At 40.0% G+C, this 12,406-nt stretch overlaps 1 protein-coding gene across 2 annotated transcripts in view; it reads left to right on the top strand.

Annotated features, from left to right (window-relative positions):
- Positions 1–1,952: 1,952 nt before the first annotated feature.
- Positions 1,953–12,406, top strand: part of LOC132397247 (nucleobindin-2-like) — a 56,847-nt gene continuing 46,393 nt past the window's right edge. For both annotated transcript variants that reach the window (XM_059975728.1, XM_059975727.1), the window contains exons 1-2: positions 1,953–2,142; positions 8,348–8,482. In XM_059975728.1, the coding sequence (XP_059831711.1) occupies positions 8,348–8,482 (135 nt within the window). In that variant the 5' untranslated portion in view covers positions 1,953–2,142. The remainder of the gene's footprint in view (positions 2,143–8,347; positions 8,483–12,406) is intronic.

Below are 12,406 nucleotides of genomic sequence, written 5' to 3'. Positions count from 1 at the left end.
ACAGTGTAGAAAAGTATATGGTCATACATTTTGTTAGAAGGAATAAAGCCACTGACTATTTTCTAAATGGGGACCAGATTCAGAAATCAGAGGTGCAAAAGAAGTTGGGAGTTCTAGTGCAGGATTCCCTAAAGTTAACTTGTAGTCTGGGCTTGTAGTAAATATGGCAAATGTGATGTTGGCATTCATTTCAAGGGGACTAGAATATGAAAGCAAGAATGTACTGCTGAGGCTTTATAAAACTTTAGTCAGACCATATTTGGAATACTGTGAACAATTCTGAGCTACGTATCTAAGGAAAGATGTGCTGATGTTAGAGAGGGCCCAGAGGAGCTTCACAGGAATGAAAGACTTGACGTATGAAGACCATTTGATGGCTCTGAGCCTGCATTCAATGGAATTTGTTCGTTTGTTATGCACTATGTCATATGACATGGGCATTCATGGTCTTTCAATAACCATTATTGTTCTTGGCATATTAGAGGAAGTTTGCCATTGCCTTTTTCTGGGCAGTGTCTTTACAAGACAGGTGACCCCAGTCATTATCAATGCTCTTCAGAGATTTTCTGCCTGATGTCAGTGGTCACATAATTAGGACGTAATATGCACCAGCTGCTCATATGACCATCCATCACCTTCTCCCATGGGTTCATGTGACCCTGATCAAGGAGCTAAGTAAGTGCTACACCTTGCCCAAGGGTGACCTGCAGGCTAGGAGATGGAAGGAGTGGCTTTCACCTCCTTTGGTAGAGACATATCTCCACCCTGCCACCCCTCAATGGAACTACCTTCATGTGAAGTGGAAATAAAAACTTGCATTTTCCCATTGAAATCATGAATGCTGATAATTTGATTGTCCATTTCCTAATGCTTTACCTCTAGCTCTACATCCTTCCTCTCAAATTCCAAAAGGCTTTTCTTCCAAGTTGATACAACCATACATGTTGAGCTAATGTTAATTATGCTGCCATTTCTATGTTCTATGTTCTAAGTCATTGTTATCATTAGAGTTTCTACATTAACTTGTCTTAAATTCCATTAATTTACCCACCACTGACATCAAACTTACAGGCCGATAATTGCTAGGTTTACTCTTAGAACCCTTTTTAAACAATGGAACCTCATGAGCAATATGCCAATCCTCCAGCACGTTTTTTAATCAAGTACTTAATCTCAATATCTTTTTTTATTAAGTATTTAATCAATATCACATTCAGGCTGCATTCCCTCTAATCAAGCAATATATTTCAAATCCTAATTACTCATCTCAAAAAGAAACCAACAGTCAACTTTTGTCTGGTTCTTGTGCCAACTACCTGAAATCTAGAATCTCAAGGAAACAATTTTATCCTCACTCTCCCTAACCCTTCAAGTTTTTCAAAGCATCAAGTATCTGTAAGGACTAACTTTTTATTATAAATTGTCAATTTATAATTTCAAATATAATTTATAATTCCAACTATAAGTTCAAATCCTAAATTCAAATCCGTTTATAGGATTGATAATCAGTATTAACTATAATATTTTAACACAATATATTTTTAATACACAATACAGAATACCCAATGCTTTTCTATTTTGTATAAAAGCATTACCATCTGTTAGCAAATTACATGACTCATTACATTTATTTTAAAAAGTCACTCGAAGGCTTCAATCACAAATGAAATCTTTCTTACTCCATCCTAAAATGCTTTTAGATGGCAACAAATGCAAAACTACTCCCTACCAACCTGACGTCACATCCCCTCCAGGTGGAGTCACCCTCAGATCGCCACGTACGTGTGTTTATTTCGCCTCTCAACTAACCCTGCTGCGAAACCACGCCAACTCCGCCCATCGGCTTTCACGATCAGCCAATGGGGGTTCGGCACGGGCAGGGATTGCGAGGTTAGCGCAGCAACGAGCCAATGACCATCGGAAGAGGCAGGCCACGTGGGCGAAGATGTTAGGTTAGGTTGTGATCTCTGACAAGCAGGGCTGTACGGAGTTGGTGGGTATTTGCTCCCGGGGAGGGTCGCAGGGTTAATCAGTGCAGAAGTGGCGTGTTTTCCTGGACGATTGATATCTGACTTTACCAGTCGAGAAGGGAATTTGTTATCAGAAGTCCTGTTTGAAAGCGGAAGGTATCCAAATATCAGGGTGAGGACTAAAGCGATACCGTTACAGTGTTACATCGTATGAAATTTGTTTTACTTGTAGACACTCGCGTGATTAGCTGCCATGTTTTAAACTTGGCTATTAAACCTTTTATAGGTATCAAGTGGCAGACTTTGTTTTTACAATGTATAAATTATTGTCGCCAAGTCTCTCACACAGGTCACGAAACAGAATCATGTTATACACGTGCTTATTTTTTACAGGCTATGCAACAAATTGCTGATAATATTTCCTAGAATCTTATAAAGAATGAACCAACTGACGAATTTTTGAACATGTGTAATTATATTAAATAATTTGTCAATATGGCAACAAAATGCTTCACAGTTTTAATTATTTCATAATACAATTATGAGTAAAACATTAGTGAACCTTATCCATTTTGCTAAGCACTGCTGCACTCTGAAGAATGTTCCATGAAGGTTTAGAGTTTGTAAGCTCTTTTTAAGCAGGTCTTAATATAAAGATGATACCCACCTGTACCTACAGTGAGAGAGAATTTACGTGCACAAGAATGTTGCCTTTTTATTTTGGATGTTGCCTGCCAGTGATGAAACAACTGACAACGAAATGTGATGTTTCGGGTAGTGTTCAGAAATCCCATATGCAGTTATGAAGTGATAGTTTGCCATTGCATTTATTTTCCTTTGTGTGAAACATCAGAAATAACGTAGTTTGCACCAGATGAAACGCATATAAAAGGGGAAAGATGATTCACAAAATTATTATAATGACTTATTTTTAACTGGATCCTTTAATTTTTTTCCTCTACATTCTTTATGTTGTGTTATCTGGCACAATATACAACTGGAAACGTGAATTGAAAGACGTCATTGAAATTCAAGATTAATTATCATTTCAGCCGCACATGAATGTAGCCAAATGAAACAGCGTTTCTCTGGGGCCGAGGTCCAAAACACATTACTGCACATGGTGTAAATAGCACATATGGTTATGATTTCAGGAAAAAAACTACAGTCACAAAGGGAGAAAAAAAGCCCACATCCCTGAGTGGCATGACATAGATTGTCCTGGTCCAACTTACTGTTCCACTGAGTGAACACTGGAGGCAGTACTGAGCAAACACTGGAGGGCAGCAGTGACAGGAGGGGACAGCCCCACCCCATTGCAAGACAAATACACCTTTGATTGGACCCAGAGAGGCTGCTGAGTGCCAGCACACTGCCATCTTTGTGAAGGTTGGACCCAACAGCGCATTGCTATTAGTTGTTCAACGACATTTAAATTTTTGCGTGCCACAAATTGACTTTATTTTACCAGTAATACTTAGTTGAACAGGTTTTTGTATAATTTATGGCAAGAAAATTGCTGGTACCCTTCATAAGCCATCAGGCAGTACTTCTTCATGATTTTGTTGCATTCTATCATATCTTGGGGTAAAAGTGAAAGCTGGGTTTATCATATGCACAAATTAGGAGATTAGGAATATGTTGATTGTTTCAAGAATTGAATGGTTGGAGGGAAGTAGCTGTTCTTGAACCTGGTGGTGTGTGACATCAAGTTTTTGTACCTCCTGCCCAGTGGTAGCTGCAAAAAAATGGTATGGCCCATATGGTGGGGATCTTCGTTTGGTTTGGCCTGGCCTTCCTGAAGACATACCTCATAAATATTCATGATGGTGGGAAGGGAAGGTCACTGCTCTCTGAAGCTCCTTGAATTTGTGTGCATTTGAATTGCCGGACCATGATGCAGCCATTGAAGATATTTTCAACAGTACATTTGGCAAAATTTATTAGTGTTTGGTGACATGCTGAACAGTCATAACCATGAAAGGAAGTAAACATGCTGGCATACCTTCCTTGATTCAGCATACCTGTTATATTAAAGTTGAATACCTTGTTAATTAAAATGGACAAAGGGTGGTTGTGTTTGCTGGGTCCTCCTTTGGCATTCTCACTTTCTGCTGGGGAAGGTAATGAGAAATTTTAATGCAGTTTGGAAATACGTGGTGTAACTGGAAGGAACAAATCAGTTTTTTAATGTTGTCATTTTTTTTGGTGAATAGTTATTGTGATTTGTCACTAACTTGGTTGCAATATTGATGTAGACTTACATAGCTTTTGCCTTTGTCTATTTACTCTTTGTATGTCCGTATTTAGAAATGGCAATGTGCGACTTTAGAGAAACAATTGCTTTTCAGATAACATGAAGATGGATTATTAATAATTTGTCTTTTCCAGCTTGATAATTAAGTTTTGTGAGTCAACATACGTTCTTCTTCAGGACCTGATTATCTATGGTTATGTACTAATTGATGCAATAACAGGATTGCATTATGTCTGCAGTTTCTATGTTTTATGTTGATCATTACAAGTTTTGCTACCTGGGCAGTATAATAACATCCTCAGCTTCTCTGGATGGAGAGGTTGAGTCAAGAACCAGAAAAGCCTGCTTTGCCTTTGGTCAGCTGAAAGATCGAGTTTGGTCAGAGAACATCAGGTTGGCCACCAAGTGCAAGGTACACAGGGCCATTGTAATATCAGTCTTGCCATACAGATGTGAGACGTGGTGCCCATATCAGAGTCACTTACGCCAGCTTGACCAACTGCAGCAATGTCACCTATGTTCTCTGATGAAGATCACCTGGTGAGACAAGGTCTCCAATACCGAGATCTTCTCTCGAGCTGGAATGCCAGCAGTTTCAACCTTGGTGATGTCAGCCCAACTGCGCTGGGCAGGACATGTTGTCAGAATGTCTGAAGGAAGACTGCCCAAGGACATCTTGTACGGCCAACTGTCCAGTGGTACCCAAAAACGAGGAGGCTAGTGACTGCAATACAAGGATGTTCTGCACAGGAGCCTCATGAAAGCTGCCATTGCCCCATCAATTTTGGAGGATCTGGCTCCAGATTGCTCACAGTGGAGAGACGTCATCAGAAAAGGTGTGGACGCTGCTGAGAACAAGCTCGTAGAGGCAACAGAGGAAAAGCACAGGAAGCGCCACAACAGAGCTTCTGCCCCTGCTGCCCCTCCATGCCTCAGCTGCCAAGTATGTGGCAAGCAGTGCCTGTCAAGGATCGGCCTGTACAGTCACTCCAGGATGGACATATCAAACCCCAATGACTGACTGAAAGGAACCATCATCAGCCTATGGGATGGAGAGAGAGAGAGACTATTTTAGTTCTAACTCGTGAAGTAGAATGATACACAGTATTAGTTGCATATGCTTCCTCCTGGGTTATGAAGAGAAGTTTTTCAGAACAGAACTGTTTGGGAAACAATGACATAAGAGCAATTGCAGATGCTGAAAACCTGGAGCAACACAATGCTCGAGAAACTCAGTAGGTCAGGCAGCATCTATGGAGGGAAATTAACAGTGGATGATTTGGGTTGAAACCCTTCATCAGGAGGATGTATGGGAAACAGCTTGTGTGTTAGCAGTCATGTTCACTCACGGTTACATGGATTTCCTCCCAGCTCACAAAGTGTTGCTGAGAGATTGCATAGGCAAGTTGTCCTCATGTGGGTGGGTGACAGGGGAATTGATGGAATGTGAGACAGAGAGAGAATGGATTGCACACTGGTTGTCTGCCCTATTGGTTTGCTCCTTCAATGATTCTATTGTGGTTGTTGGATTTATTAAGTATGCCCACAAGAAAAATTAATCTCAGGGTTGAAATGGTGACATAAATGTACATTGATATAAAAAAAATTTACTTTGTACTTTGATATCCCCATGCCATATAACCACACAACAATTACAGCATGGAAACAGGCCATCTCGGCCCTTCTAGTCCGTGCCAAACGCTTACTCTCGCCTAGTCCCACCGACCTGCACTCAGCCCATAACCCTCCATTCCTTTCCTGTCCATATACCAATCCAATTTTTAAAAAATGACAATATCAAACCTGCCTCTACCACTTCTACTGGAAGCTCGTTCCACACAGCTACCACTCTCTGAGCAAAGTAGCTCCCTCTCGTGTTACCCCTAAACTTTTGCCCCCTAACTCTCAACTCATGTCCTCTTGTTTGAGTCTCCCCTACTCTCAATGGAAAAAGCCTGTCCACGTCAACTCTATCTATCCCCCTCATAATTTTAAATACCTCTATCATGTCCCCCCGTGAGACAGAGAGAGAATAGATTGCAGGTAAATAAATGGATAATGGGACTGGTGTAAATATTCTGAAGGCCAACATATACTTCCTTCTCTGTTAGAAGATAAGAGCTAGGGAAAAAACCATAAGGTCGAGTAATGAGCGTTTGGATTGAAATGGAAGGTGCAGTGAAAGGAGGCAAGTGGCACTGAAGAGGAGTGTAAGTCATACCTGTCTCATTTTCATTGGGTGGTTTAATTGCATGATGTAAATGATTAATGCAATTTTCTCATCCACCTGCCAAACCAAGCTGTGAAGCATGTATCTCAAGGACGTGATGAGACAACTTGTAGAGAATGAACTGTTCTGACAGTAAAGACAGTTGCTGCAATTTCTGAAGGCAAGGTGATGGTACTGTAGAAGTGCTATTTTATTGTATGTGTTATCTGGGCTGATGTCACTAAGGCAGTTGATTTCTTTCCTTTGGGCAAATGTCAAGAGGGCTGTAGGATTTGAAGTTATGAAGATAGAGACAGGCAAAACAAGTGAGGCAGTGTGCATCTCTATGAGCATTATTTATTGTTGTATTAATTTGGAAATCAGTAAATGAACCTGCTCTTGGCAATTGCAATACAATTTGTCTTTGTATGGATTGATTTTTTTTTCCCACTCTGTTTTCCACCAAAGTATTTTCTTCAGCTGTTTGAGGGCACTTTTTACGCATGGTTTTGTGCATTAAAATTTTAATGCTTAAGTTAATTTCATTGAATTTGGCAGGAGAAACACAGCCAAAAATGAAAATAAAGTTGCTGAGTGTTTTGTTGGAATAAAATGGTTTTGCATTATCAACAGCATTAACACTGTTGTATCTTGATACCATCTTTTAAATAATAACAATAATAATTGGTACTTTATTGATCCCAAGTGGGAAATTTTTTCATTACAGCAGCAACATTTAAAAACACACTTAGTGCACAGACTTAACTAATAATAAAGTACAGAATAACATAATTTTGCTACCATAAAATCTTGAATAAGTTTAATCACAAACAAGAGAAAATCTGCAGATGCTGGAAATCCGAGCAACACACACATAAAAGCCCTTCCAAAGGGTTTCGCTGGAAACGTCAACTGTACTCTTTTATTTTCCCTAGATGCTGCCTGGCCTGCTGAGTTCCTCTAGTATCTTGTGTGTGTTGCTTGAACAAATTTATTTGGGCTAAAATCTACACCAGATGTTTTCAAAATGAAAAGTTTATGTAGATGCCAAAAAAAATCACATTGGTAATAATCCACTCAGATTGTCAAACAAATTCAATATGTCGTGCAAAGCAAACAAATGCTACAGTAATTAGCATTTCGTTATGACTTGTTACATGGAGTTTTTTCTAAGTGTTTTGCAGGCGTGTAGCCCATATCCCAAATTAAAATATTACTGAACTAAAGATGGCTTTATTATAGCTATTGACCAGAAACTTATGAATTAAGCCTTCAAGTGACTGCACAGAGGGAGGCTGACATGCAGAATGCTTTAGTGAGGATTCCAAAACAGTGAGAACTAAGTGGGTGAAGGCGTGTCATCTAGTTGGAGTGGGAGAGAGTATAATACAGAACAGTGTTGATTTTCATATTGGGCCATATTGCTAGCCAAGATCAGGTGAGGTGTGAAGTGATTTTATCAGAAACTTAAATTGCCATTGTTGGTGTGGGGATTGTACAATAGAATAGGAAACGGAGTGCTCAGGAGTTAATGTAGAATAAAACTACCTAGTTCTGGAGGAACTGGAGTTTACAGGTTAGAGGATAGGAAGCGATTGGGGAAAAGTGTACTGATAAGCAAGCTTTGAAATGTTCTTCATTGTGATCGTGCTACAAGTTAAACAATCTGATTGTATTAGTCATTGTGATTATATTGGGGAAAGAGGATTCATAATTTTGTTTTCTCTTCAGCAGGGGTTCTTTGATGGTATGCAAATATGTTTTCAAAATTAAGTTTAGTGTATCAATTTCAGGAATGACCTTGTGATATCCTGTTTTTGATTGCCAAACTGAAAAATTATAGTTGAGTGAATACATTGAAAATCTCCTTCACAGAGGAACTCGAAATTGTTTTTCTTTTGTCCATTGTAGATGCATTGGAAGCGTTCATTAACATCAAATTCTTGGTTGCTGTTCTGTCTTGTTGTTGCTGAAAGTGTACCAATCGATAAGATCAAGGTGACCAAAATTGAAAAGCCAGAAGAGCAGGCAACACAGGAACCTCAAGTGAGTATTTGAATCATCCTACGTAAGTAAATAACTTTTATTTGCATTGGCAGCATCATAGCAAATGCTGAATTTGTTTGAGCATAATATAAGAGCCTCAGCTGTGAGAGATTTAGAATTACCTTGTAATCAATCTTTAACAATTCAATGTAGTGCTTTTCTCCATTCTTTGAATAGCTACAGTATGTTTTTTTATGTGAATTATGTGATGTTTCATAGAAATTGCCAGAAGCACTGAAGAGCTGATACAGTAAAGGTAGTCTTAAAATAATCTTGAATTTGCACTTAGCTATGTTCTAGTTTACTTGCTATTATGAACATTAGCAGAGCCGATCTGAATGGATAATGAATTTGAGTGTATAAAATGTCTAAATATAACTGCCTATCACAAAACCTACCAGGACACGGCAGCAGCAGTCTCACCAGTGATTCTGAGGCTCAGCAAGGAAGGGTAAAAGTCACATACAGTGGTAGTGATGATAGACCCGGTAGTTGGGGGATGGACAGGAGATTCTGTGGCTGTGAAAAAGTCGCCAGTTTGGTGTGTGTTGCCTTCTGTGTGCTAAGGACAAGGATGTTACATCGGCTGCAGAATATTCTCCAGAGGGAGTGGAGAAAGACTTTCCATCTCGAGAATGGAGAGAGGGTAGAAAGGGGGAAGAGATCCTGCGTAGTGAGTGTAGGGAATTAGGGAAGAGGGTGAAGAGCAGGACCTCTAAGGTAGTGATCTCTGGATTACCCTGGGTGCAATGTGCTGGTCAGGGCAGGAATAGGAAGATGAATGAGTGGCAAAGAACTGGTGGAAGGGGCAAGGTTTCAGATTTCTGAATCATTGGGATTTCTCGTAGGGAAGTTCTGACCTGTCCAAAAAGGATGGGTTACACCTGAAGCCAAGGGGGACCAGTATCATTGCAGGCAGGTTTGCTAGAGTTTTTGGAGAGGGTTTAAACCAATTTGGCAGGGAGATGGGAACTGGAATAATAGTGCTGAAGATGGGGCAGTTGGTATACAAGAAGATACAGTGTGTAGTGAGACTGTGAAGAAGGACAGGCAGATGATAGGGCAAAATTGCAGTCAGTGGGATGAGTTGAAGTGTAACATGGGGGGAAATCATAAAAGGTGATGAATACAGGACTGAAGGTGATATATTTGAATGCATATTCTAAAAGGATGAGACGATAATGTCTGACAAAGAAAGTCAAAGACAGCATAAAAGGAATAGGGTGGGCATGTAAGATAGCAAATATAAGTAGGGAAAGTAGAGGATTGGGAATCTTAAAAACCAAGACAAAGCAACTGAAGAAGCCATAAGGAGAGAATAGAAGAAATATCAAAGTAATAATATAAAAGAGGATACAATAAGTTTTACAGATATATGAAGAGTAAAAGACAGGCAGAAGTGAATATCAGGCCACTGGAAAATGACTTGGAGAGTAGTAATGGGGACAAAGAAATGGTGGATGAACTGAATAAGTATTTTGCATCAGTCTTCATTGTGGAAGACACCAGCAGAATGCCAGCAATTTGACAGTGTCGGGGGCAGAAGTAAGTGTAGTTGCTATTATTAAGGAGCAGGTGCTTGGGAGACTGAAATCTCTGATGGTAGCTAAGTCACTTGAACCAAATGGATTATACCCAAGAATTCAGAAAGAGGTAGCTGAAGAGATTGGGGAGGAATTATTACTAATCTTGAAAGAATCACTGGACTCTGGAATGGTTCTGGAGGAATGGAAATTGGCGAATGTCACTCTACTCTTTAAGAAGGGAAGGAGCCGAAAAAAACAAATTATAGGCCAGTTTTAGGCCTGACATCAGTGGTTGGAAAGTTGTTGGAATCTATTATTAAGGATGAGGTTTCAGAGTACTTGGAGGGACATGATAAAATAGGCCAAAGTCCGCATGGTTTCCTGAAGGAGAAATTGTGCCCAACAAATCTGTTGGAATTCTTTGAGGAAATAACAGGCAGGATAGACAAAGGAAAATCACTGGCTGTTCTTGAGTTTGATGTTCAGAAGGCCGTTGAGAAACTGCCACACAATGAAACTGCTTAAGAAAATAAGATTCTATGGTATTACAGGAAATATACTAGCATGTATAGAAGATAGGCTGACAGGCAGGAGGCAAAGAGTAGGAATAAAGGGATATTATCTGGTTGCCTGCCAGTGACCAATGGTGTTCCGCTGGGTTCAATATTGGGTCCATTTCATGTTACATGTCAATGATTTGGATGCTGAAATTGATGTCTTTGAGGCCAAGTTTGCAGATGATACGAAGATGGGTGGAGGGGCAGATAGTGTTGAGCAAGATTGGGAGAAAGGGCAAAGTAGTTTCAAGTGGAATAGCATGAGGAAGTGCATGTTCATTCACTTTGAGAAGGAATGAAGACATAGTCTATTTTCTAACCGGGAAGTAAATTTAAAAAATCAGTGTTGCAAAGGGACTTGGGAGACCATGTGCAGGATTCCTGAAAAGTTAACATGCAGGTTGAATCGATGGTGAGAAAGGCTAACGTGATATCAGCATTCATTTCAAGACAACTAGAATATAAGAATGAGGATATAACACTGAAGCTTTATAAGGCATTTGTCAGACCGCACTTGGAGTATTGTGAGCAGGTTTGGGTCCCTTTTCTAAGAAAATATGTGCTGGCATTGGAGAGGGTCCAGGGCAATTTCATGAGAATAGTTGCAGGATTGAAACGATTAACACATGAGGAGCCATTGATGGATCTGGGTCTGTACTCACTGGAGATTAGAAGAATGAGAGCAGGTCTCTTTGAAACCTATTGAAACTCCTAAATGGAGTGGATGTTCAAAATACTGATTGCTATGCTGAAAACAGTAGAGACAAGACTGCTATCACTCTTAAGTAGTTAATCTGCATCGACAATCTTCTCCCAAAAGGTCATGAATGGTGAACTTGCTGCACAAGTGATCATAGTCTCAATCACCAGCAAGATGGTAAAAGGTATAGTAGTCAAATGGTTGAAAACAATGAAAGGAGAAAAGAATGGAGAGATTTCAGTTTGGATGCACATTGGGAGTCTGTGTCATGCAAAGATGAGTAATAAAACTTAGAACAGTAAAGCACTGTTAGGCTTTTTGGCCCACAATGTTGTGCTGACCTTTTAGGTCACTCTAAGATCAATCTCAGCCAGGGTTTCCAACCATTTTTTTATGCAATGGACCTCGGGTTGGGGACCTCTGATCTAACTGTTCCCTCCCTTACAGCCTTCCATTTTTCTTTCATCCATGTGCCTATCTTCAGAGTTTCTTAAATGTCCTTATCACATCACCACCCTTGGCAGTAAGTTCTCTACACCTACTACTTTAAAAAAAAAATAATCTCTGACACCCCGCCGGCCATATTTTCCACACTCCAGCCACTTTAAAATCCCTGCCCTGGGAGATGGGGAGTCTCTGTCTGTCCATTCTGTCAATGCCACTTGTCATCTTGTATACCTCTGTAAAGTCACCTTTCATTCTTCTCCACTCCAAAGAGAAAAGCCTTGGCTCCCTCAAACTATCCTCATGATAGCTCTGACAAATCTTGATAAATCCTCATAAATCTTGTCTGCACTGTTTCCACATCCTGCCTATAATGAGTTTGAACGATTCAAAGTACATTTATTATCACAGTATGTGCATGGAATACAGCTCTGAGATTCATTCTCCTGCAGGTAGTCGTGAAACAAAGAAACACCATGGAACCCATTCAAAGGAAACCTCAAACACCCAATATGAGGGGGGAGGGATAAAGAACAAATTGCGCATATGCATAAAAGCAAGCAAATAACACATAGAATATCATCTTCAACCAGGAATATTCAGTTTAGTTCAGTTCAGCACCACCAGCCAACTGCAGGCCACAGAGCCAGTGCCTCAGTCCGTAACGATCGCCCCAATCAACAAACAGCAGAAGAGA

The sequence above is a fragment of the Hypanus sabinus genome, chromosome 7 (assembly GCF_030144855.1).
Source record: "Hypanus sabinus isolate sHypSab1 chromosome 7, sHypSab1.hap1, whole genome shotgun sequence".
NCBI lineage: Eukaryota > Metazoa > Chordata > Chondrichthyes > Myliobatiformes > Dasyatidae > Hypanus > Hypanus sabinus.
The sequence above is the reverse complement of the archived record's forward strand: the minus strand, read 5'-3'. Positions and strand labels throughout refer to the sequence as shown.